Below are 24,126 nucleotides of genomic sequence, written 5' to 3' on the forward strand. Positions count from 1 at the left end.
CAGTGGAATTCGCACCTATGCGACCATCACAGTAACTATGTGCTGAATTACAGGGTCGAGAATTTTACGTCTTATTTCATTTTAGATGCATGCACCTGGGGTGGCCCAAGTAGTCAAAATAGATCCGCAGACATTACGCGAGAAAAGCCAGATTTAGGACGTCGTAGAATTTTCATCTGATTTCAGGTTTCCTAGTGGCTACGCCCTGATATAGAGTGCCACAGCTTTTACATCTCATTTAATTCTGGCCGCACAGACATGGGGTACCTCACGTAGTCAAGCACATTAGCAATTCAAAAGCAATTTTGTCTAATTCGTACAGTCTAAGCCTAATACGCACTCATTCCACCGCAAAGGTGGCGCTATTCAAGTGACTACACAAAGGGGCCTTATACCGGAACATTCGCCAAAGAAACCCCCAGATACCACTACTCAGCGTTGGCCAGAACGTCGAAATAGCCAGAAGATGCAACCTGGAGGCCACGCGGCGGGGCCTTCTTCCCCTTCTTTCCACCACGCCTCTTGCCTCCGCGCACCTTCACCTCACCCCCCGCCTCAATCTTCTCCTTCTTTTCGCCTTCCTCGGACTCACCCTCTGTGTCCTTGTTCTCCTCTTCGGGCTTTTTCTCCCCCTGAGAGGGCTTCTCCTCGGCGCGCTTCGTCTCCTCAACCTCCACCTCTCCAGCCTCAACTCCAGGAACTTCCGGAACATCCACCACAGCCGACCGCGGCACACCACGCCAATCCCACTGGCTCATCCGCTTGTTGTCGTACGCGGAGGTCTCCCCGTCCCACCACTGCGTCTCCTCAGCGCGGAGGTATCCCGGGAAGAACTCCTCCAGAAGCGCATAGCCCGTGTTCTTGTACGTGACTTCCGCGTCCATAAGCCCATCCATAACCTTCGCACTCGTGATAGTCTCGACGTGCTTCAGCGGGATATTGCGCCTCGCCGGGTTGCGGCTCATGCCCGCGGCGAAGAGGTTCTGCACCATCCCTAGGCCCCCAACCACGATCAAGTACCAGTTGTTGGAACCCACACCGGCGATGGAGATGAGGATGGCGAGCCAGCAGAGGCCCTGTAGGGCGGCGACGACGATGGTGATTGCGAAGCCGAGGGGGGTGCCGAAGACGGTGATGGCGAGGCTGATAGGCTTGCCGGTGATGGCCTCCTTGGTGGTGCGAGTGAGCAGTGGCAAGGCTAGGGACTCCCACGCGCGCTTCGAGCGAGGCAGCTCCGGCGTGGCGAGGTCTTCGAGATCGAGGCAGTTGCCGTTGCCGCGGATGATCATGATGTCGCGCGAGCCGTTTCCGGCGGTCAGCGCGAAGACCTTCTTGGAGTTGCGGCGGCAGGCGAGCTTCTCGGCTTGCCATTGCGGCAATCCGCCTGCGATGAGGGCGAGGGCGGTGCCGGCTGTTAATGTGGTCATGGCGCTCCAGTCACCGTCTGTGTGGACAGGCTTGTAGGCAACCACACACTGTAGAAGCGCCGTGACGATGGCAGAGTAGAGGGCGTTACCATGACCGGCGATGGCAGCGTTGCCGGTATCGGGCTGGGCGTCGTAGACGGAGATACGGAGGGCTTCATTCTCGAGGGGTTTCGAGTTGTTCAGGTGGATGATGCTGTCCCTCGTGAGGCGACCGATCACCCAGTTCCTATTCTCGCGGACATATCCGGTCTCGATGTTGTAGACCTTGACGAGGTGATCGGGTTCGGGCAAAAGACGGCCGTCCCCGGTGATGCTGGTGAGTGCTTTGAGCGAATAGCCAACCCAGCCGAACGAGAAGCAGACAGGCGTGACAGCACCTCCGGACGTTTGAGATAGCGCCTTCTGCACGACATCTCCGCCGAGAAGGAGCAGTATAGCGAGCACTCCCTGAGGCTTGCCCCACTGCTCCAGAAGCTGATGTAGAGGCGGGGCGTTGTGGCTGGAGTCCATTGCAGATAGCGAGGCGTTTATTAGGTATTGCGAAAGACGTTTTTTGTGAAAAGCTGGTGATTGGGTGTGGTGTGAGTGTTTGGTGGACGTTTGAAGAGGCTGATGGGAATGTTAATAAGTATGATAGATTTTATAGATGGGGATGATCTTGCGCAAACGATCGGCATGATGGTGAATGCAATGAGAGCAATATCTGAGAGAAATCTTACCTCCTGGTGGTGTTTTGGGGAGACTGGCGGAACTGAGGGGCGTCAGCACGACCATTGCAATTTATAGAAACGAGAGGGCGATGTGCAGGAGATGGACCTGACAGTGAATGACCGTGAGGATTTATCGAGAGGCTCGAGACTTACTAGGTGGAGAGAATTTGTTATGATGGTGCGGGAGGCGGGTGGGTTGTTGGGGTGTGTTCGGCGGAGGAGTGAAGTTGACCGCCTTGTCCGTACGTCAATACACGTGCTCAAAATGTGACACACAGAAGGAGCATGTGCAGGTGGTTAATTTGGCAGTAGATTCACCTTCGAAATAGAAGAGTCTTGAGGCTTAGTAGGCTAAGATTACGTAGTAGCAAGATTCTGGCGGTGTGTTGATGGAAGGTCAGCGAACGCACAAGGCGAGTAAAACAACCACGGCAAGAAGACTCGAGAGTCGTAGGAGTCCTCTAATGGCTATTGCGACTTTACTAGCGCCACCGACGGAAGACCATGAAAACCCAAGACTGACGTCAAGAGACTCAATTCACCAGCTGATGTAGTAACATTCACACCGTTCATAGTTGGGACAATCGACCGCAAATCACTCAACAGCTCTATACTGGACTAGATTGGTCTCTCTACTCCCTGGCGCTGGAATAGTACCCAGTTGCTGATATGGAGGGCGTAGAAGAGGCTCGTGACCGACAGCTAGACCGAACTCATCATTGCCCTTGACGTCGGCGGGTGTGGTTGAAGTCCTGAGGTGAATGAAACGGTGTGTCTGAATTTGTGTCCGGGTACTGTATCCCTACTTACAATATCACTGAGTAGCGGTTGGGCCGGGAAGGCGATGTCTAGCCGTGACAGGTCCTTATTCTGAGGGCGAAGAAAGCCTACGAACGTACCCAATGTCTCGGAATCACGGTGGCAGAGGGGGATGAAGCGGGAGGAGGCGGAGAGGAGGGCGGGAATAAGGAAATCCAGCGGTGCGAGTCGCTGCCGACGCTGTGGAGGAGGAGGAGGGGCTGGCTGGCGCTTTCGGTGGCGGAGAAGAGGGAGACGGCTGGGTGTTGGCACAAAGGCCTGGTGGTTAACCTGGATGCATTTATGTGGCTTGGCTTCTTTTTGAGGTTGTAGGCTCACACTTTTCTCGAAGATGGGCGACGAAGATGGGCGCGGCGAGGATGAGGAGATTCTGGCGATGCGTGATTTCTGTTTGCTTCTCCGCAGTGTCGGACGATGGCCCTATCCGCGGGCTGCGCAGTGGATAGGTTCTCTTCCAAAGTAAAGTGCAGCTCTACGGGTATGTTGATCGCCGAGTGAGGGAGCGATCTAGCTTCAAAGGGTTAAAGGTATGTCTTGGTCAGCTGTAGATGTCTCCTCGCTTTATTTTAGTCTAATACATACGATAAATCTCGATCTGAGCTCGAATCTAGGGTGATAATCCGAAGACACTAATGGTCTACAAGTCCAGCTTCTCGCGGGATAGGTACTTGGAATCGTTTCCGCCCACTGCAGACCCAGTCAATCAAACCTCCAATAATAATTGCTCCCATGATTGGCCCCGCATAATTCATCGTATCTCGTGTAACCGGTAGCGCTGTCGGGAATGGCGTCCAGATTACAATGAAAATAATGTAGCATAGTGCGAACAGATTCAGCGGAATGCCCCATGCCCCTAGTCGGAACGGTCCGTAGATAGGTTTATTCTTCGAGAGGCGTCTTAGAAAGAAGAAGAGGATTGGCAAGATATACGATACATAGAGCCCGAGTGCGACGATTGAGATAAATGCATTAAAGGCTGTAGCGGAGCCAATATTGATGAGGGCAAGTAGGAGGGTGCAGATTCCCACAAGGCTGAGCGCGTTGAGTGGCATCTTTAGGCGAGTGTTGACCTGCGATAGCTAAACGTCAGTTACCGTGTTCTCTCCATCAAGTCGATTCCCTAAGCTCAAGAACGTAGAAGAGTGGGTTGTAGCGGAAGTATCTAGAGAGCGGACGGCCCAGAGTCCAAGTCACTGGCGCTAACCTGATACAGTGAGAGTGTGTGCTTGAGATAACGCGTCGAAGGAAGCCTTTTAGTTGACCAAGAGAAGCCGGCACTGAAGAAGGAATATCGCAACAGGAACGGTTCACTTTACCTTTCCAAAGAAGCTCGAGAATGGAAGCCCATTGTCTCTCGAAAATGCCCAAACAAGACGCGATACCGATGCAAATACGTTGAAGAAGGCTATTAATAAAACAATTGCGAAGACAATAATGAACAGGTTGGTAGCGCCTTTTGAGCCGGTTGCCTCGTAGAAGACTTCGATGACAGGAAGACCTGTAGGCGAGCCGGCAACTTTTTCAACATCGCCAATGGTAAAAAGTAGGCAAATTACAAATGCACACGACATTGTTGAGTTCATGACGACGGCAGCAACCATGCTACGGGGAACGCGAATCTTAGCCTGCTTGACTTCGTCGCCTAGAACTTGTGTTAGAGGTAATATATCGAGATGGACTCGGATTACGTACTCATATGAAGCACGCCGTCAAAGCCTGGTAGTTAATTAGCTTTTTTGTCCTATGGAAATTAACGTCGTCCACCCCCAGCGAGAAGGGCCCGCATTCGATAATTAGTGGAGCTTTTGATGGGACGAGCCGTTACTATAGTCTAAATTATTCCAAGTGCGACGAACTCGCGAAACTTTCACGGTGGTTCTCGGATGGTGGTGGGCGACGTTATGCAGATTTGGGCAGCTTACCTGAGATTGGAAACGTTACCGTCAGCAGTCCTATCCCCCAAGCTACCACCGGATCTGTCCATCCGCTAACATCATGGGTCAAAGTATTGAACACATAGTCAGCAGTGCTCCGCTTTGCGAGTACTGCGAGGGTGATGATTGTAATAAAGAAGAAGAGCACATGCAGGACTGCACCAATAGCCTCAAGTGGACTAAGGAGGCGCCTGAACCAGAAGTTTGCGATAAATGGGAGGATAGTAAAGGCCCACATCACAAGGGTAAGATGCCATCTTTCGGGCACATAGTCCGGAAAGTTGAAGACGGCCAATCCTGCAACGACGTTGGAGAGAATGGCAGGACTCGAGGTGCAAGTACAAATCCACGCGAACACAGTGATCCAGCCTGGAGAGGTCCACGGTCATTTACTGTGCAGATATCAGCTCGAGAAGGGGTATTGCATACCTTGCATCAGGCCGAAGAACTCGTTCCACTTGGGGGCATATTTGGCACTCCACTGTTCGCACTCTCGTCAGCATCGTTGATGGTCTACTTCGAACTCCATTTACCCTATACTGGGCGCCGACAGCGGGGTCGATCGAGGCTATTTCAGCAAGCGAAAGGACTACAGTGGTAGTGCCGACAGCGGCAAACACACTGCCGTATACTATGGCAGCAGGTCCCCCATTGGAGAGGGCGAATTGGAAGGTGAGTGCGGTCGCTTCCCAGGAACATTGCAGGATGAAGCCAAAGTTGATGGCTGAGATAAAGCTAATGTATCGCTGCAGCAACGTTAGTGAGCTCAGGGACCAGAGTTGGGCGCCTTACTTCCAGAGTGCCGCCGTTATGGTGCAAACGCTTCTCATCAGCCTCCTGGGCTCCAACGAGCTCGGGGGGCGAATGCTCGATGTCTGCCGTGGTAGTGACCATTTCAATGTCACTCTTTACGTCTGCCATATTGTAAGCAAACAGAACTAGGTTAAGTTGTGGTAGAGTGGTAGAGTGAGGGATCAGCAGTGGTGTGGGCGGGCTGCGAGAGGTGGGCATCCAAGTCTTTTAGAGCCCTGAAGATTTGCTACAACTCGAAAACGTTGGAAGCAAGGTATGCACTGCACCATATGCAGCCTCTTCTGCTTCGAGAGACGCTAGAGGGCTGGGCACTGGGATACCACCTGTGCTGGGTATCGCGGTATCTGCATCGTGCCATCGTTGGGTGACTGTAGATTGCCGCGCTTTCAAGTAGGTTTCGCAGATCGACCTAGGTATCTACGAAGGAGCTCGTTTTTAGTGTTGCATAACCAAAACCACATAACCATTTCACCAACCACCAGTGCCCACCACGAGGCCAAATAAATTGTGAAAAAGGGCTCTGCGCTTCTCAGGCATACATTTCTCTATTCTTCTCGTTATATGTTCTTTTATTTTGAGTGTGGGTGCAGTGCACGGAAGTTTAGAGCAGCTTGGCATTACTTCGGTTATGCAACACTAAAAAAGAGCTCCTTCGTAAGCGATTTTAGTCGGGCGCGGGCTTCGGGACGAGTGCTATGCGTGGGAGCACCCGAGGCGTAGATCTATCTAGCGCAGAGCACACAGATGGACCATTCGCTACTTGCCCCGTGATCTCCCACGCGGGGACGACTCTGCTGCTGCAACGCGCTCGCACCCGCCAAGAATTAGATCCCCCTCGGAACGTCTCCAGCTGAGACGGCCTGCAAATCAACATTTTGAACAGAACGAATGCCGGGGTAGTCTAAACATCCAGGAAGATGTGAAAGCCTAGGGAAGAAAGGAGAGTCTTTGTAGTGAACTCACGCTGCCAACGATTGTTAATGATGCGTATCTTATCTTACGGCTGGAGTCTGGAAAACCAGAGAAGATGTAGAGCTCTTTGGATCGTAAAATAGGGAGGAGTGGAAAGGTTTATAGTGAGCTCATTGCTCTCGTCTTTGACTTCCAATTACATTATCTTGACGATATCTGAGTGCTTCGGTGGAGTCTCAACACTCAAAATGGACGTAAAGTCTATAGCGTGAATGAAAAAAGGGCTAGAGCGTGTATGGACAACTCGTAGGTGAGCTGATTTCGAAATCTAGGTATACTCACTTACCGTTGTCTAGGGTCCTCCTCCGGCGCAGTCCAAAATCGACAAGAGATGTACAGGCCCAAAGAAATAGAATCTCGCGTCGGTGAAGATTGATAATAGTATATCCGTCATGTTGCTGACGCCTTAGCCTCCAAAGCGCTGTGAGAGACACGGAAGAGCAGTAAGGCTTTAGGAGCGAAACGGATTGTCCAGATTTACGACCGAGTGCGGTGACAACGTACATGACTGGCAGAGGTAGGATTGGGGCTGAGTTGGAGGGACGAGGCACAGTGAATCACAATAAGCTTCGGTGCACCAAGACTGACTCCACTACGAAGGAGCGGAGGTCGTATAAGTGGCTTTTTTATGAGAGAATAGAAAGGGTGAACAGTAGGACGTCCTTTTATCTGTGCTTTGCGAGCTCGGGAGCACTCATGGTTACTGTTTACGCGGTCAAATCTACTTTAGCAAAATTGAGGATAGAAATTTAATCAGATGCAAAGCTAGCAGTTCTTGACGTACGCACGTATTTGTGGTAGGTAGCAAGTAAGCCAATCCAATGCTATCTCAAAATCTCCATAAGCGCTAGATGAGCTAGCATGCACGCTAAAATCTCAACTTCGAGTCGGGTATCGAAATCCCAGACCATTGAAACCCAAACACCGTCGCTAATGCAAAATGCAGAACACAAAAGAGAGTAACTGGGTATTTCTACGCGCAAAACAGATGCTTTAGACAGTTGCAAAGGGGAAGCGAAGTAGTAGTACACGTACTCGAGGATGAGCAGTGTTTGTTGAGTGAGGAACTCAAAGTTGTTGATAGGGCGAGTAAAACCCTCATCTCCGGTACACCCGGACCGAGATTCCACCTAGCGGGAGGATTTTGAGGATTTATGTCCAGTGAACGCATGCTTGGCGGGATCTATTGCTAGCGCCAGCCAGTAAGCGCTAATTGAGAGGCTGTGCAAAAAGATAGAGTCTGGAGGTGCGCGGCCGGGATGTGCTGGGCGGAGGTAGGTATTTGCGCATGGTGGTGTGACCAGAGACCGAGCATTCGGCTTTTCGACCTCCTTCATCGCATTTGAGGCAACACCATCCATATCCTGCCGTCGACAGGGAAGACACGTAATATGAGTAACGGCAGAAAAGCCAATCCAGTGAGAAATCTCACTTAGATGATTTCGTTCTTCGCCTGCTCGGTAATGATGTCTTTGCGGTGGTCCATGTAAAGTTTCTGAATTGGGGCCATGATGGCCTCCATGGTGGAGTTTGCTAGGTCGTCGCGGACGCGCTCTTTGCCGTACCAGTAGTGGCGCATGAAGATTCCTTCGCACTGGGCGGTCTCGGATGGGTAACCGTTCGCTTCTGTGCAGGGCAGTTCCTTGACGTTCTCTTCGTAGTCGTAGCGGATATAGTTTCCGAAGGCACTCTGCTCGTGGAAGCGCGGTTGTTTCCACTGCGAGCAGTCCGGGTAGCGGGTATCGTCAGGGCATTCGTGCCATGCCCTGAGGATCTCCTGGGTCCGTTCGCTCTGCTGAGCTATTATGAAACCAGTATTAGTGAGGGTGCGATTAAAGCGGTCGTCATTGGTTCCGGGGGGTCCGGAGGGGTCCAAAGGCATGGCGAGGGAGATCTCGGGGGTGATTTGCCAGTAGTTTAAGAGCCATTCCATGGGCATCTGCATTTGGTGGAAAGCGGCATCGGCGTCGAGGAAGACAACAAACTTGTAGTGCTTGAGGAGGTTCGCCAGGGCACTTGGTTTTATCCAGGTGTTGTGGCGGTCGTCGAAACTTGCGGCCTGAACGAATTTGTAGTCGTATCCGTGGATCATTGCTGCACAGGTTAGTCTCATGATACCCCAAAGAAGCGCAAAGCGTACCGTAGGTATAGTGGTTCATGACTCCACCAGACAGATAGTCTAGGTCGCCCCACCTGAATGCTCCTTTATGCAAGAGCTGACCATTCTTGTCCAGCGGTCGAGTCTCCAAGTCCACCACCAACAAGTCTTTTCCGAGGAGATTAGGGAACAGAGGTTTCGCTGGGAGTTTGTAGGATCGTCCGAGGTCATCGGTGAAAGAAGGAGTGGTAGGCTGCATCTTGAGGGGCGCATAGAGGAGTCGAAGGACTTCCTGTATGGAGACGGGACCGGAGGGTTCGACGGGGATGGTTCTATCTTGACTTAGTTGGGAGGAAAGCAGAATCGGTGAAGAAGATACGCACACTTGAACGGTCGTGCCACCGTGAGATCCCGGCCGAGGGATTGGCGGCTGGAAGGCCCAGAATCCGAGTACTGTCACGAACAGCACCACAGCTATGACGGACACGGCGACGAGATTGGATATCCATGGTGCTGAGCGCGCGCCCAGGATAGGAAGCACCATTTGAAAGGAGCGGCGGAACGAAAGGCAGGAGTTTGGGGGGAATAGGAGGCAAGGAGAGGTGAAGAAGTTTAGAAAGATCGTGAGATGACCCGGCGCTCAACTAAGGGTCCACGATTACTTTTAGCAGCCAGGCGGGCGGCGTTAGCTCTGGCGCCATGGCATGCGCTTGGCAAATCCGCATCGCGGCTCAGCCCAGCAGCAGCTGCGCGAGTCGACTGAGGGCCAAGAAATGCGCAGTGAGGGTGTCACGCTCCGCCGGCTCCCGGCATCGAGGCCAGGGCCAGAAAACGCCGACTGATTGGCGAGTCGCTGGCAGCGCGCCGTTGCGGCGAGCCTGGATCAAGATTGCACCGAGGAATACGAGCTTCAACAGGCCTTGGCGGGGGCATCGGCCTCCAAACTCTCCCACAGGCAGCCCCGCCGCTCCGCCGTCCGCGAGCGGCGAGCACGGCGCAAGGCTGACTCCAGACACTATCTCTAAGGGGGCAGGTTGCTGATTTGAGGGTCGAGGTCGCGAGATGGGGCGGGAGCGTCGATCTGGGCGGGTACTTTGGCCAGGAGGTGCAGCGGGCTGACCTCAGATGCTGCTGCTGACTCCAGCATGTCCAGAACACGGCAACCTTGCTGGCAGTCGTGGCAGAGGCTGTGAGGCAGAGCACTCTGAAGCAGCCTGTCGTGCAAGGAGGAGGCACAGCGAAGGGTTGAGGGCCTTGGCGACGTCCTGCCACTGAAGTGATCGTCACACAGTCAGCAGCTTTCTCCAATCCGGTTACCGCCAATTTCAGATACGGGGCCGCAATCCTTCTGGCGATCGAGGGGAAGCAGACGGCTTGAGTGCTGCCTCGCCTTTCAACTCGAAACGTAGGATGAGGCTCATTCCTTGGAGTTGTTGAAATCGAGATCATGGATGTCGCGAGCCTGGTCGGCGGTATCGGCTGGCATCCCGGGATCTGCACGCTTCATGCACCAAAGCGACGAATCAGCGAGTGTCGATTAGAAATGCCTAACCGTTTCCTCAAGAGGTGTGGAGGAGCCTTCCGAAGTCCTAATGTCGAAGAGAGCAACGAGTCTGCAGTCTCGATTCGAGGCTGGGAGTTCTATCACTGTGACGGTTTCGAGGGCTATAGCCACCTCCGTTGTCGTGGTTTCGTGCACTGCTCGGTTGGAGCCGCCTGGCTTACCGTGTCCGCAGCCGGGTTGCTGTCTTAAAGTATCCGTCGCATCGATTTGGAGGTGTCTGAAGGTTTAGTTCCGGGTCGCCAATCGTTCTAATATCCTCGGACCTTGGGACGTCTCAAGTTGTCGCAGTTCTCATCGTCCACCGAGTCTTTAGGGGCTATTCATCAGCAGAGATCTCTCCGACGACGCAGCATGGTATCTGGCAAAGTCGAAGGAAGAGAGCTTTATTGCTACCAAAGTCATACCCACACTGTTCAAACGAACTCGATCGAAAGGACTGGTATCGATACAGGGCTTCCAGATTTCAGTCTGACTCAATGTAGCAGAAAGAGTCGACGAGCGGGCGAGTCGTGTTGCGTCTGAGTGCTGCTCTACGACGCTGCGGATACAAAGGTATGAGAGCACTGCAAATCAAAAGAAGGAACCGTTCGTTATATGCCAGGAGCCGCAAACATGCCGCGCAAGCGTAATTCCGGCGTTGCGTCAGAACCACTTGACTGTCGGACGTCCCCGGCATTTCAACGGCAATCAGGACTGTTGTATGGTCCGTTAGATTCGAGGTAAGGCATGTTTTCGAGGGATCGCGAAACGATCTCTGGGGCGTCGCTGTGTTTTGAGCTTATTGAAAAGTCCTTTTTCCACGATTTCGCTCTAAATTCCTATTCTCGGATATTGCTCCGCTTGACGTCAAATCTCGTCATGGCCTTATCCGAGATCGAATCTTCAGACCTTGAAGTCTTCTTCAATTTTGGAGTTCGAAGTCTTGAGGTTCACGGATTTGTTATTATGATTGGACAGTCTATTATCCGTGAGAATGGTAGACCAGGATGAAGGAAGACCCTGATGTGCCGCATTCGATTTGTGGAGCACCTGTCAGGCCACGAAATGCCGCTCTATTTTAAGAGCAAACTACTTGAGAAAGCCGACTCAGCAGCTGCAACTCCCATATCATACGAGAGGACAAGCCGTGAAAGTAGTTGCTAAGCAATTACACATTGCTGATCACGTGACCGGCAACGCAATCCATGTCACACGAATCTTCGCACCACCATCGTGAGAACACCTGCTTTCCAGACTTTCTAGACAACCTGGCAACACTATGCGGCTCCACTAAACCTAGCAGGCTAACCTTGAAAGGAAATTCCTCAAGGAGACATGCTCTCTTCCACTGACCGTTTCCCTCACCTCCATCTAGATCTCCCTCTGCAATCCCGAACATCCGTCCTATCCGCCCACTCCCGTGACCTCTCCCTGCTTCCCCGCAAAGCCTGCAAACGGCGGAATTATTGCCGACCACCTCTCAAACAAGCATTCGCTTATTCAATCCCCCTCAGAAAATGACGATGACGTTTCCTCTAAACATCTCGAACAAAACAACAACGGAACCGCCGCGCCGCTTCGTCATCATCTGTAGCCCAGCCCGTACCCAAGCCCCCAACAACTATGTAGGTAGTAATGCTTTCTGCAATCCCGAAGGCAGGCCTTGCACCAGAGAGGGTCATAGCAAAAGCGCGTGATTCGTGGCCAGCGGACCCAACAACCCCTTCGAGCGAATCCAGCCATCCCTCCCCGTCGCCCGGGGCTAGCAAACTCGCCCGCTTTATTCCCGCCAGCTTCGGTACTAACGACAACGCGAAGGCGAATTTTGGGAGGGGGAGGGAAAAGTTAAAAGTTACGACACTTGCTAGCCAGACATCGTGACCGCTCGTCCTCAGTGTCGTTTTTCTTTCTCTACGCGTGCACATCATTGCATTTTCGTACCCCAACTCTCCATTTACTTTAGGTTGTCTACGCGTATTTCAGGGCCCGCATCGCATGGTAACGCAAACCCCCCAATCCATTCGCCGCAATGCCCTCCACCACCTCGCGGCCAAGCACGGCGAGTAGCACAAACCCGGCACGCGACTCGCGCTCCATCGATCTGGAGAAGCTGTCGTCGTCGCAGCTTGGCGGCCCCCCGAACACCCAGCCACCGAACGACGGCGGGGACGTAGACTTGGAAAAGCAAAAGCAAGACCTGCCGACGCGGCCAACCACGCTCCTCTCGCAGACGAGATCTCACCGCTCTATCGCTGGCGGCGATGGCTATACCATCTTCCCAGCCGACGCCGGCGACGGTGACACGGCGCCGCACGACTACGTGGTGACGTGGGAGGGGGGCGACAGCGATCCGTTGAACCCGCGCAGCATGAGCAAGCTGCGGCGGTGGGTGATTGTGATTATTGTGTCGAGTAGTTCGCTTAGCGTGTAAGTGATGCGCTGAGATCTAACGCTGGATTTTGAAGGGATGCAAAAGAGATTGTTCGATGAAGTCACAGTAATTGGGAAACCGGGGGTTCATTCAGTGAAGCCAGGATAGTGGGCTGACAGGTGCGCAGAACGTGCGCGTCGTCGCTCTACACGACAACCTACAGCCAAATGATCCCACGGTTCCACACTTCGCGAGAAATAGCCACGCTGGGGCTGTCGTTGTTCGTCGCAGGCCTGGGCCTGGGCCCCATGGTGCTGAGCCCCTTATCGGAAGTACGTCTCACAGAACCACGCAAAATCTTCCCCCTTCTCCTCTCTCTCTCGTCTCGCTCCAGAACCCCGTCCCTGCGTGGTCGTGGCGATTGGCTCCCCTGCCCCCTACTGACTTGACGGCCTCGACACAGTTCTATGGCCGCCGGCCAATCTACATCTACAGCTTCCTCTTCTTCCTTATCTGGCTGATCCCATGTGCCGTGGCACCCAACATCGCGACCATGCTGGTGGGCCGCTTCTTGTCAGGCCTGTCCGGCTCGGCCTTTCTCAGCGTGGCCGGTGGCACGGTTGGGGACATCTTCGCAAAGCAAGACTTGTCCGCACCAGTGAGCTTTTTCTCCGCCCCGCCTCGCGCGGCATCTGAAACACAGCCGCTAACTGAAAGATTCGATGATGATATACACGGCCAGTCCGTTCATTGGGTACGTGTAGTATTTGTAATTGCAACCACCCCCTCTCGCTGTAGGCCCCAAATTTGCGAGGGGAGATGGATTATGCAGCCAACGCTTAGAGCATTTCCCACTCCCCGCAGCGCATTCTCGGCATGACCGTTGCTTGCAGTGCTGGGGCAGCACCAAACTCGAAACCTGACGCATGAGCTAATCTTGTTTGATGTAGGCCAGAGGTCGGCCCGCTGATTGGCGGATTTATCACCCAGTATACAACCTGGCGATGGTCGTTTTACGTCCTGCTAATCTGGGCCGGGGTGCAGCTAGGCGCGATCTTCTTCCTGGTACCCGAGACATACCATCCAGTGCTGTTGCGTCAGAAGGCCCAGCGGCTACGGAAAGAAACCCGCAACGAGGCGTGGAAGGCGCCCATCGAGAATCTCTCGAGGTCGATTCCCAAGACGATTCTCTGGTCCTGCATTCGCCCGTTCCAGCTGCTCTTCTTCGAGCCAATGGTGGGTTGTGGCGCGACGTACTGAAACAGGGCAAACATCGGGCACATGACTGACACTCTCGGTAGTGCCTGAATCTATGCATGCTGTCTGCAATCCTGCTGGGGATCCTCTATCTCTTTTTCGGGGCGTTCCCGCTAGTGTTCCAGAATAACCACGGCTTCAGCATTGCCCAAACGGGCCTAACGTTCCTCGGCATGTTTGTGGGCATGGTGCTGGGGATATTGAGCGATCCGCTCTGGCGGAGGAACTACGCCAGGCTTGTGCGCCAGCGGGAGGCGCATGGAGGCGAGCCTGGCGGGTCTGAACCAGAGTACCGGCTCCCGCCCACCATCGTCGGGGCGTTCGTAGTGCCCATTGCGCTGTTTGGTAGGCCGGCCACGACTTGCGTCTAGGTGATTTGATCTGCTAGCTAACCTTGATTCACACAGGGTTTGGATGGACTACGTATCCATGGGTAAGAGAAATCGCTGATCTAACGAGGTCATATCCTGCTGCTGGACTTTCGCTGATAACCCTGGTCCTTGTTAGGTGCACTGGATAGGTACGCAAGCTCGCATGCACGCGTGAGAGGCCGAGGAGTAATAATAGCTGATCACCTGCAGTTCCAATAATCTTCTCGACCATCTTTGGCATTGGGTGAGACACTATCGATTTCCCAGCGCCCTGGCCGGTGCAGCCACGCGCTCGCTCAACAAGTTCTGGATTGCTGATCGCTGTGTGGTGAGATAGCGTCATCTGGGTCTACTCGGGCGTCTTTACGTTCCTCGTCGACTGCGTAAGTAGCTCCGAGATCGGCGGGGTGGACACCTCAGGGCAGTCGGTAACACACGTCCAGTACCCAGTGTATGCCGCGTCGGCGCTGGCCGCGAACAGCTTCGCGCGATCGAGCTTCGCGGCCGCCTTTCCCTTATTCGGGGTGCAGATGTACAACAGTGAGTTGTCTGAGACAAGCCGCCGTCGTCGCGGCCAACCCACCCTCGCGCAAAAGGGCGGTCACTGATGGTGGGAGCAGACCTGGGCTACCAGTGGGCGACATCGCTGCTAGCCTTCCTGGCATTGGCCATGGCCCCGTAAGAACCCCCATTTCGAGGCGTCCCGCGGAGCTGGGTGTGGAGTCGGCTAACGCGCGCGGTGCGACCCGCAGGTTTCCTATCCTCTTCTACCGGTACGGCAAGCGCCTCAGGGGCAACAGTCGGTTTGCGTCGTCGACGACGGGCTGAAACGGGATCAAGAGGGGCGCGCGGTCGAAATGAGTGGGTGCCGCCCCATATATAGCCGGTTGCACGGCGTGTGGTTATTGGAATTGCGACTGGATGGGACCGGGGGCGTGGCGGTCGAGGTGTGTGTGGGCCCACGTGACACAACGTGAAACATGCTGGCCGATTCGCTGTGCCAGGGCGTTGTGCGACGCTGAGTGACGCCACGAGGGCAGCCACGCCGGCGAGGGCGGCACAGAGCGCACAGGGGCGACGTCCATTGGGGGGTGGGAGCCCGGTGGGTTGAGAAACGTGGCGGGGAGTGGGGAGTCTGGGTCTGGATGGGGAAGTGATATTGTGGAGTGGTACTGGATTGATATGGGGGATATGGGGGTGCGACTGAGGGGTGAGAGGACAGGCAGAGTGAGAACAGAGACAGACTTCAGAGATGGACGATCAAAATGTACAGTAGCTGGAGCATCCTCAGACGTAGACGATGGAATTGCAGTGCTGTACAGTGGGCCGGATGGATAGCTCCATAAGCTCATTCGTCCATAAGCTCATTCGTCCATAAGCTCATTCGTCCATTAGCTCATGAGTGCATCAGGGCCATTAGTGCATATCCGAGTGCGTGTCTCATGCGCATGGGTGTTGCTTTTTCGCGGGCAATCGCTGCGAGTGCTGGGGATGCGGGAGGCCTGAGGGGGGAAAGGAGGAGTGAAGGGCCTGGTGGAAATGATAGGCCGCGGGGCATCAGCGACAGATCGCCCGCTCGGCCTGGCTCGGCAAAGTGGGAGCTGCGCCCCGGTGGGATTTGCGCTCGACGACGTCGAACAACCCACACGACACCACGGCGCCCATCCAGCGGGGAATCTCTCCACGGCGTCAATTCCACCCACCGCGAGCGCGCAGACGGGCTCCTTCCCACTGCCTCACCTCCCGCCACCGCTGCGAGCCCCGGCACGCGGCAGCCCGCGCAATTTGCGGCCCCAGACGACGCTCCCAGCCCTCAACCACCACCGCACGCCGTATCCCGTCCCACGGCAGCAGCGCTGCGTCGGCTCCCTCCAGCTGCCTGCCCGGCCCTCGATCGCCTGGTCGCGCGCCCAGTCTCGAGGCCGCCGTCCCGCCACGGCATCGCCCACCGCACCGCTCCAGCTCCCGCTTCTCTCCCCCGATGCTCGACGCTGCCGCCGCCCGCTCCGCGTCGCCATGAGCGCGCGCTCTGGACTGCACACTCTGCGATTGCATGGACCCCCGGCGCGTGCCACGGCAGCATCGTCCCATTCCTGCGTGCCGGATTGACCAGCGTCGCCGCCGCCACTGGCCTTGGGCAGCAGCCATACCGCGCGTGCCATTGGCCTCCCTCCGGTGCCACGGCAGCCCGCAGCCCACGCGTGATCGCACTCTCGAACCCCCCAACTGGGCCCAAAGAAACGAGCCCCTGCGCGCCGTGCAGTGCAGTGCAGTGCAGCGCAGTAGCAGCTATCCGCTGCCCCGGGACCCGCGCCGGCAGTGCGCAGAATAAACGTGCAAAGACACCAGCGTACCGTACACGCAGCTGCATCCGTGCCCGTGAGCGGTGCGGAGCCTGTGTCCCAAGGGCCAGATATTATGACCACCCCAGACGCCGACGATGCCTCGCCCTCGCCCGAGTACAGCGGCGACCAGGACGGCGCAGACATGGCTGACCAGAACGACCTCCGCGCCTCCAGCGAAGCCTCGCCCAACACCACCCCGTCCATCATGTCCAAGGCGAATGCAAAGGACCCGCTGCGGCCCAGGAGGAAGAAGGCACGGCGGGCCTGCTTTGCGTGCCAGCGGGCACATCTGACTTGTGGTATGTCTGTTTCTTTGAAGTGTTGATTCTGATATTGGGATATGTATCTCGGCATCACTGCCTGATATCTGACCAGACCCGTGACTGACAGCCACAGGCGATGAACGGCCCTGCAGCAGGTGTGTCAAGCGCGGCCTGCAAGATGCCTGCCAGGACGGCGTGCGCAAGAAGGCCAAATATCTCCACGACACGCCTAACGAGGCTCTCATGCCGGGCGTGGGCGGGCACTACCCTCACATCAATGGTAACCAAACATCTACAACTGGACAAGTATCTCTGCCTGACACGCCTGTCTCTGCTCAACGAGGCACTTTCTTTGCCCAGCCTCAGCCGGGCAACTTCAACATGTACCAGCAGCCGCCTCAGCATGGCCAACTTCCTCAGCATATCCCCGAAGGCCCCCCTATCGGCTCTTTCAACGGTCAGCAGACGCCCATATCCCCCACCTTTGGCCAGAACCCACAGCAAAGTCCGCCGATTCAGACGATACCGAATTCTCAAGTATCCCAGGCCAACGCATCGCAAATGCACAACTTCGGCGGGCCACTATTCGATCCCAGCGACCCTGCGTTGTTCAATTTCGACATTGCGAGCTTGAACTTCGGAAATCATTACGGTGCTCTGGAGTTTGGGATGCTTGGTCACATGTCGTCAGGAGCTGCTGACACACCACCCAGCGACAACAATCTGATGAACCCGCTAAATCAAGCGGCCAACATGTATGGACCTCAGATGTCGGGCGGATACGCTGAGAATGCAGCGGCCTCGGTAATGGCCCCTGGCGCTCTACCATATCAAACGGACGGTCTTTCGAATTCCGATTGGCAGAACTCACAATCAAGGCATAACAGCATTGCGCAGATCCAAACGCCCCACAACACACCAATGTCCGCCAACTTGGACAACATTCAACGTCATGATAGCACTACTGGCCTCCCCCATGCGTATGCGATTGGCCAAGGTCCTAGCAGTCTATCAACATCGAGTCCTGCATCTAATGCAGCGGATCTTGGTTCAAACTTCGACAACGGACCTATGTCGCCTGCTACCTTTTTCGTAAACCCGAACGGTGCTCAAAGGCCGTCACATCAGAACTACACCCGCCAGCAAATACAGCAAGCTCAACAACATCAGCAACCACATCAGCAGCCCGCTCAATCGCCATCCCAGTCTCGGCAAAGCGTGGCACTTCAGCCAATACAGTCCAATGCCATGACGCGAAAACGGCGGCGCGATACAAACTACATCTATGAAGGTATCAAGAAGCCGTATCCGTACAGCATGTCGTTCCACCGGGTGATGGGCGACGTAGCCACTCGGATCTCTAAAGACAAGCAAGCCCGGATCGGAAAAGCCATGGCCACATTCCGGCCCTCTTTCGTGGCCTGCTCGAAAGAACTCGACGAAAACGACCTCATCTTCAGCGAGAAGAATCTCCAACGGCAACTCTTAACCCTCGAGGACTCCATCGACCACCTTGGCACCCCGACTCTTGTCCTGCGTCGCACAGGCGAGGTGGTGGCGCTCGGAAAGGAATTCACCATCCTCACCGGCTGGCCCCGTGAAGTCCTGCTCGGCAAAAACCCGAATCTCAACGTCAATTGGGGCAACAGTCCGAACGCGAGTGGCAGTTCTACGCGCATGACGCGCTCACCTTACATTCTTCCGGGCAAGAACCCAGACGACGAAGACAACGGCCCCCGCCCCGTCTCCATCGTTGAGCTCATGGACGAAGACTCCGTCGTGCAATTCTACGAAGACTACGCCACCATGGCCTTCGAAGACTCACGAGGATCAAAGAGCCGCTGCGTGAATTTCCTGAAGTATCGCACGAAAGAAGACATGATGCGGTTCGAGGAGCTGGCGAAGCATGACGAGAAGAACGGGAACGGGAATGGGCATTCGGGCGGAGGCAAGGGGGAGACGGTGGTGAAGACGGAGAACGCGATCCACAACGAGGCGGGCATGTACAAGCTGGGCCAGAAGGAGGGGATGGTCAAGTGCATGTGTGTGTGGCATATCCGGCGGGACAACTTTGATATGCCGATGTTGATTGTGATGAATGTAAGTTTTTTTGCTTCTTCCCTCGGTTCTCTGGATGATGGCTGATGTGGGTTGCAGATCTTGCCGTGGATCTGAGTATCTTCTGTTCGATTTTCAATATCGACGCGCCTAAGCCACACCACACTATTCCGGCAAGACAAGTCGAGCCCGGGTTTCCAACACGGCATTCACAAAAACACGAAAGGTCCCTGAAGCACTCCTAGGCCTCTACCTGCCTGCCCTACCTCATATCCCGAAGTTCCGAAAAAGGCATCCCTCCACCAGAGACCCGGTTCCGGGCCTTAGTCAGACTTTTTATCATTCTTCACCCAGCGAAGCCGTGGCTTTTATCGTTTCTTTCTTTCTTTCTTTCTTTCTTTCTTTCTTTCTTCGTATCCGGCACACGAGGTGTCTGGTCTGGTCTGGCACGCACGCACGCACGCACGCACGCACGAACTGCTGACGTCTGTGGGGCTACGCCGCTGTTTTTCTCGAATGTCGTCTTAGTCCTTACCTTAAAACTTGTTTTTCGTCTGATTATCTAATTTGCTACTGGTGCCTTTGATCATGGGTGGTGTTTTTTTGTGCTTTCGAACACGAGGTTTCTAGGTAGTGTGGTATTGGTGTGGAGGGTATGTTTGCATGGTTCCAATGCGTTAGTTCGCATGTTGAAAAAAAAATTGGGGATATTGGGTATTCGTTGTTCATATTTTGGATTATTTTTGGGTAGGGAGGGGGTTGGGTGTTGATATCATTTGTGTGGCGAGGGGGGTTTTTTTTTTTTTTTTTTGGGGGGGGGGGGAGTATATCTGGGTAGTGTGGGGTAGATGAATGAGAGGGTTGTGAGAGATTGTGTCCTGTGTTCTGACTTGAAATGATATGAGCGGCTCGATTGGGGAGGATTTTGCAATAAAAGGCGGCGAGGAGGGGCCTCTGTGTGGAGAACGGCTAGGGCGCTGGGTCTACACCGCGTCTAATTAAAATTGACATGTACGGTTCGATTGAGGAGTATTTGTAATTGAAGGGGGGCGAACAGGTGCCTCAACATAAGAGTGATTGGGAGCGCGAGGTAGGCTCCATATACACCGCGTCTTAACAAAACCGTTCCGTGCGGTGCGATTGGGGAGTATTTGTAATAAAAGGGGCCAAAGAGGTGCCTTAGTGTGGGAGGCGTGAGGTAGTCAACTTGGTGTCGAAGGCAACGTTCGACGTCTGGACCCTTCTTGAAGTTGCATCCACTCACCTTAACGTAGCTACCTTAATGATAACTAACACCTCTGAACGACTGCTTTGAAAGGGATGTAGGTCGCACCACTGCTTAATCCGGTGTGCTTTAGTTGGCTATAATACCCGCAGAAGTCCTCTGCGTACCTTTAAGGTAACCGCTGAGGTGGGACCCTTTCAAGAGGGTCCCCCTCTCACGTTGGAGACTCGAGTTCGATCCTCGGCGCCAGACAGCTTAGATTTTTATTTTTATTGGCGTTTGGCACAGATGGAAATTCCCTCACCCACTTCCACGGAGCATTATGTGAGATGCGGGCGGAATAGGAGGGAAGGGGGTGTGTTGGTAATGTCTACGAATATTCTTGAGATTAGGCCGTTCCTGATCTATACATACGCCGGTCGCTTGTCTAAAGATATCATCCGCACCACCTGGTTCTAAGAACCGTGACTCCGTGATCTATTCGTGTTCGTGCTTTGCTGAGGCTTCTCTCGCATATAGCTTCAACTATCCTCTTCTTCTTTGCCGCCGCGCACTAGCCACCCGTCCTCCTTCCAGGCTTTATACGCCTCCCGCTCCAGACTCTTCTCTGCGACCTTGATGTCCGTCCGGATGTCGTCTATCAAGCTCTCCTTGCTCACATAGTCGTATTCTGGGCGGATGTACCCTAGTATAGACAGCGAGAGCCTTGCGCCATAGAAATCCGACTCGAAATCATGCATAATATGCACCTCGACACTCCGAACCGTGTTCTTATAGTACGGATTGTAACCGAGCGACATCACCATGGGGTAAATGGTAGTCGTAGGTGAGGGGGAGGCGATGGTCAACGCCGACCACCCATAGTAGATGCCTGATGCGAGGTCCGAATGGCCGCCGACGTCGAGGCCGGAGATCGGGATGTTGGCGGTTGGGATGCCGAGCTACTGGGGACGGTGGGGGGTTAGTTTGGTGTGACTCTAGAAGAGTGGAATAAGATGCGATAAGTGTGAGAGGGAAAAGAGGGGGAGGCGGATAGGAGGAGAGGAAGGGGGGGTTGTCTTAGATTGGGGTGTTCGGAGACATTGGGGGTGCGTTATTTTGCCGCCCGACGGGGTACGAGGGGTGTGGGACGCGGGATGGTGCAGTGCATTGCATGATGTAGTGGAGAGTCTCGTGTATGTTGTGTTGGTGTTGGCCCCACGTTGCCTGGGTTTGAAACAAGTGCGAGAGGTGAGGGGTTTGTGGAAGTGAGGGTAAGAGAGAGAGGGGAGGCATGTGATATAGGAAGATGGTAAGATAGTGGGATAGTGAGACTAGTTCGAGGAAGAGGAAAGCGTGTAGAGAAGAAGCCATACCTCTGCGCTGCCTCGTCCAAAGCCTTTGATGACTTCGCCGCTGAGCTTCAGCGGGAAGGGCGATTGGGGGGTGTCTAGGCCTGCGATCGGATCGCGGGGTCCTGATGGTGGAGGCATGGTGGGCCGTGGGGCTTGACTGAGCGTTGGTGTCGAGGGAGGAGGAACGATGGATGTGTATAGCTTCTTTGGTGTTGAGTATCGTCAGAGAGCTGGTGGGGCATCCGATCCGTCGGCAGCGATCCCACGGCCCGAGCGCCTGGCGCGAGAGTCATCGAACTGGCCTGTTGGGCTACTCCCTTCCAGCCCTCCTATTAACTTCCCATGCTAACCTTCGCGTTCCTCTTAGATTAGCTTTTATAGCTATATATGTAGTACGTTCTTTATACCTCTGCGGGGCTGCTGCGGAAATGCCGTCCAGCACGAAAACGGCTGAACCGGTCGTATTCTGTAGAATCTAGTATGCATCAACATCTTCGCTTCATGCTCCTTCAATTATCTCTTCCTCATCACACTCCTTCGATCGAGTCCGAGACTGCCTGCGCGCCTCTCCCAGCCCATCACTCATTGCATCGCCACTCGGCCGGCCAACTTTCTCAGAGTCGCCAGCTAGCATAGCTCCACTGAAGCAACTCCGCAACACCTCGCGTTCAACGTACATGATAACGGCAATCCACCACACAACTCTTTTCCAACCTACCTCTTGTCCACATTATTGCTGAGGATGGCATCGCTCCCTAAGTTTAACCTCTCCAAACGTGATTCGTAGATTCCAAGGTTCATTGAGTCTCTTCTTGGCCTTCTTGGCCGTCTTGGCCTTCACCCCCGAAATGGCTACAAGGAATAGTCTTGTCCTCAGCCTCGTCCAACAACCACCGAGCGCCCAGCGGGAGCCGATCTCGAAGTCTCGGCAGCGTCGCCAAGTCGCTCGCATGCGAAGTTGCTATGATTCAATACAGCCACACGACTAGGGCTGAGGTCTCGCCGCCCTCCATAGAGCTGCTGTTGGCAAGTATAATTCAATCTCAGCCCCAGCGCCCGAGGCTTTTCAATTTCTTCTCCTAAATCTGTGCCAAAATGTCGTTCAGAGACATGACCGCGCTTCTACTCATCATCGGCTCGCCTCTGGTTCAAACCGCAGCTTCAGGGGCTCAGACATTTGCTGCTGTCATCATCACACCCCCTGTATTGCAGCCTCGCGGAGAGATTGACGCAAATTGGATTGGTTATAAAGTGGTCGGCACAGGAGGAACCTGTACGTCTCGCGTAAAGAAGCGCCTCAAGGACGCCACTGATCTTCCACAGTTTCGCCGTATTACTGCGCTGACGGATTCGCCTTTTCGACATCGGACACCTACGGCGCATGCTGTACTCTAGGCTTTGTCAACTGCAGAGGCCCTACGACGTGCCCGTCTGGAACCCTCATATGGCCGGACGCCTACAGCACGTACTGGTAGGCGATCCTAGTCGGCGAAAACGCCAAAAACGCGTCCTGACATAGAGCTAGTGGCCAGGGCTTCCTCTGTTCCACCGGCACAGTTGGCGGACTGTATGATGCAGTGGCTACCACTAATCCTGCACCTTCAATTAGTGTGATTTGGTGTGCCTCCGAAGCCACGGAGTGGACGGCGTGGAACGAGGTTACGTATGTGAAGGCCGCGATAAGTGAGTGACGCACAACTGGAGCAGTCCCTTTGCACAAGCTGAACGTTGTTAGATACTGATGGAACCCCTGTGTACATCGCTGAGACCGCGGCGTCCATAACCAGACCTACAACTTCCCAGTTGTCTACGACATCCACTCCGCCGTCATCCACCGGTGCGAGCCCGGGATCGCAGACCCCATCTACGGCCCAAACTTTCACGCCGACGGGATCACAGAGCAGTTCCGGCCAGTCACCATCGCCAACTGCAGCCGCAGCCGGTGGCCCCAAAGACAACGGTCTTGGCGTCAGCACCGGCGCTCTGATTGGCATTGTGATCTCAGCAGTATGCAGCGTAGTCGGTCTTGCATTTGGAATAGGGTTTAAGATCTACAAGTATCGCAAAGAACAGAAGAGGCAAAAGGCGGCTGCCGCTGGTTTGGGATGAGAGCTGAGACTTCAATAACGTATCATCAATGGAGGACGGTAAGTGTAAGTACTACCGGCTTAGAGGTACACAGAGGCTGAACAGATTTAGTATCGCATATATGGTTCGAATTAGCTGTGTTCTGACGAGAGCATCGACAGCATATCTGCACGCGAACGACGAGCTTGAGATATGAGCCATGTAGAGTGGAGTAAAGATGATCTCCAACGGATTATACGTATCATCGAGAGTCAAGATATCGTACAAGTCCGACTTGCGCTTCGCTATTCACCCGTGCGACCGGATCGACTGAGCAAACAGAACCGAGAATAATAAACCGCTCAAATTCCCACGTATCCAACGCCGTACCATGCCGCTGGATGTGCTGCACATTTCGTCCGCACACACAAAAGCTCTCAGAATGCGCTCTTCTGTACGTCGTCCACCAGACACAGCATCTCAATTATTTCGCACCCTTCACCTATACCATCGCGGTCT

The 24,126-nt window shown here is 54.4% G+C and overlaps 8 protein-coding genes across 8 annotated transcripts; 4 read left to right on the forward strand and 4 right to left on the reverse strand.

Annotated features, from left to right (window-relative positions):
• Positions 1–758: 758 nt before the first annotated feature.
• Positions 759–1,892, reverse strand: BDZ99DRAFT_368419 (uncharacterized protein; the record flags this gene model as incomplete). The annotated part of the gene is made up of 2 exons (XM_033714780.1): positions 759–1,143; positions 1,213–1,892. Coding segments are annotated over 2 exons (1,065 nt in total), but the record flags the coding sequence as incomplete, so codon positions are not given.
• Positions 1,893–3,585: 1,693 nt separating this feature from the next.
• BDZ99DRAFT_511626 (amino acid transporter) lies at positions 3,586–5,811 on the reverse strand (the record flags this gene model as incomplete). The annotated part of the gene is made up of 7 exons (XM_033724558.1): positions 3,586–4,035; positions 4,273–4,598; positions 4,649–4,672; positions 4,879–5,259; positions 5,320–5,371; positions 5,424–5,636; positions 5,683–5,811. 7 exons carry the CDS (start codon positions 5,809–5,811, stop codon positions 3,586–3,588), a joined length of 1,575 nt encoding a protein of 524 aa, XP_033571700.1.
• A 2,296-nt stretch (positions 5,812–8,107) lies between these two features.
• On the reverse strand, positions 8,108–9,317 carry BDZ99DRAFT_525564 (uncharacterized protein; the record flags this gene model as incomplete). The annotated part of the gene is made up of 3 exons (XM_033726012.1): positions 8,108–8,769; positions 8,816–9,105; positions 9,157–9,317. The coding sequence occupies 3 exons, from the start codon at positions 9,315–9,317 to the stop codon at positions 8,108–8,110; spliced, it is 1,113 nt and encodes a 370-aa protein (XP_033571701.1).
• A 3,028-nt stretch (positions 9,318–12,345) lies between these two features.
• On the forward strand, positions 12,346–15,143 carry BDZ99DRAFT_491181 (MFS general substrate transporter; the record flags this gene model as incomplete). Its single annotated transcript, XM_033723088.1, has 11 exons — positions 12,346–12,743; positions 12,875–13,019; positions 13,151–13,335; positions 13,430–13,441; positions 13,638–13,923; positions 13,989–14,289; positions 14,352–14,377; positions 14,653–14,698; positions 14,736–14,855; positions 14,936–14,993; positions 15,068–15,143. 11 exons carry the CDS (start codon positions 12,346–12,348, stop codon positions 15,141–15,143), a joined length of 1,653 nt encoding a protein of 550 aa, XP_033571702.1.
• Positions 15,144–16,598: 1,455 nt separating this feature from the next.
• On the forward strand, positions 16,599–19,325 carry BDZ99DRAFT_151656 (uncharacterized protein). The gene is made up of 3 exons (XM_033712784.1): positions 16,599–16,959; positions 17,057–19,023; positions 19,081–19,325. The coding sequence occupies exons 1-3, from the start codon at positions 16,734–16,736 to the stop codon at positions 19,096–19,098; spliced, it is 2,211 nt and encodes a 736-aa protein (XP_033571703.1). The 5' UTR covers positions 16,599–16,733; the 3' UTR covers positions 19,099–19,325.
• Positions 19,326–20,727: 1,402 nt separating this feature from the next.
• On the reverse strand, positions 20,728–21,678 carry BDZ99DRAFT_525567 (riboflavin kinase; the record flags this gene model as incomplete). Its single annotated transcript, XM_033726013.1, has 2 exons — positions 20,728–21,147; positions 21,562–21,678. 2 exons carry the CDS (start codon positions 21,676–21,678, stop codon positions 20,728–20,730), a joined length of 537 nt encoding a protein of 178 aa, XP_033571704.1.
• Positions 21,578–22,144, forward strand: BDZ99DRAFT_151717 (uncharacterized protein). Its single transcript, XM_033712785.1, has one exon. It carries the CDS (start codon positions 21,732–21,734, stop codon positions 22,017–22,019), a length of 288 nt encoding a protein of 95 aa, XP_033571705.1. The 5' UTR covers positions 21,578–21,731; the 3' UTR covers positions 22,020–22,144.
• A 283-nt stretch (positions 22,145–22,427) lies between these two features.
• BDZ99DRAFT_151755 (uncharacterized protein) lies at positions 22,428–23,852 on the forward strand. Its single transcript, XM_033712786.1, has 5 exons — positions 22,428–22,813; positions 22,864–23,011; positions 23,066–23,223; positions 23,276–23,693; positions 23,740–23,852. The coding sequence occupies exons 1-4, from the start codon at positions 22,636–22,638 to the stop codon at positions 23,647–23,649; spliced, it is 858 nt and encodes a 285-aa protein (XP_033571706.1). The 5' UTR covers positions 22,428–22,635; the 3' UTR covers positions 23,650–23,693; positions 23,740–23,852.
• The last annotated feature ends 274 nt before the right edge of the window (positions 23,853–24,126 follow it).

The sequence above is a fragment of the Mytilinidion resinicola genome, assembly GCF_010093595.1.
Source record: "Mytilinidion resinicola strain CBS 304.34 unplaced genomic scaffold BDZ99scaffold_21, whole genome shotgun sequence".
Taxonomy (NCBI): Eukaryota; Fungi; Ascomycota; class Dothideomycetes; order Mytilinidiales; family Mytilinidiaceae; genus Mytilinidion; species Mytilinidion resinicola.

Bases quoted from the DNA above. Each gene is read 5' to 3' on its own strand.
- BDZ99DRAFT_151755 (XM_033712786.1), top strand. From the start codon at position 22,636: ATGTCGTTCAGAGACATGACCGCGCTTCTACTCATCATCGGCTCGCCT. The intron at 22,814-22,863 runs GTACGTCTCGCG...GATCTTCCACAG, and splicing joins GGTCGGCACAGGAGGAACCT to TTTCGCCGTATTACTGCGCT. The intron at 23,224-23,275 runs GTGAGTGACGCA...GAACGTTGTTAG, and splicing joins GTATGTGAAGGCCGCGATAA to ATACTGATGGAACCCCTGTG.
- BDZ99DRAFT_151717 (XM_033712785.1), top strand. From the start codon at position 21,732: ATGTGTATAGCTTCTTTGGTGTTGAGTATCGTCAGAGAGCTGGTGGGG.
- BDZ99DRAFT_151656 (XM_033712784.1), top strand. From the start codon at position 16,734: ATGACCACCCCAGACGCCGACGATGCCTCGCCCTCGCCCGAGTACAGC. The intron at 16,960-17,056 runs GTATGTCTGTTT...TGACAGCCACAG, and splicing joins GCGGGCACATCTGACTTGTG to GCGATGAACGGCCCTGCAGC.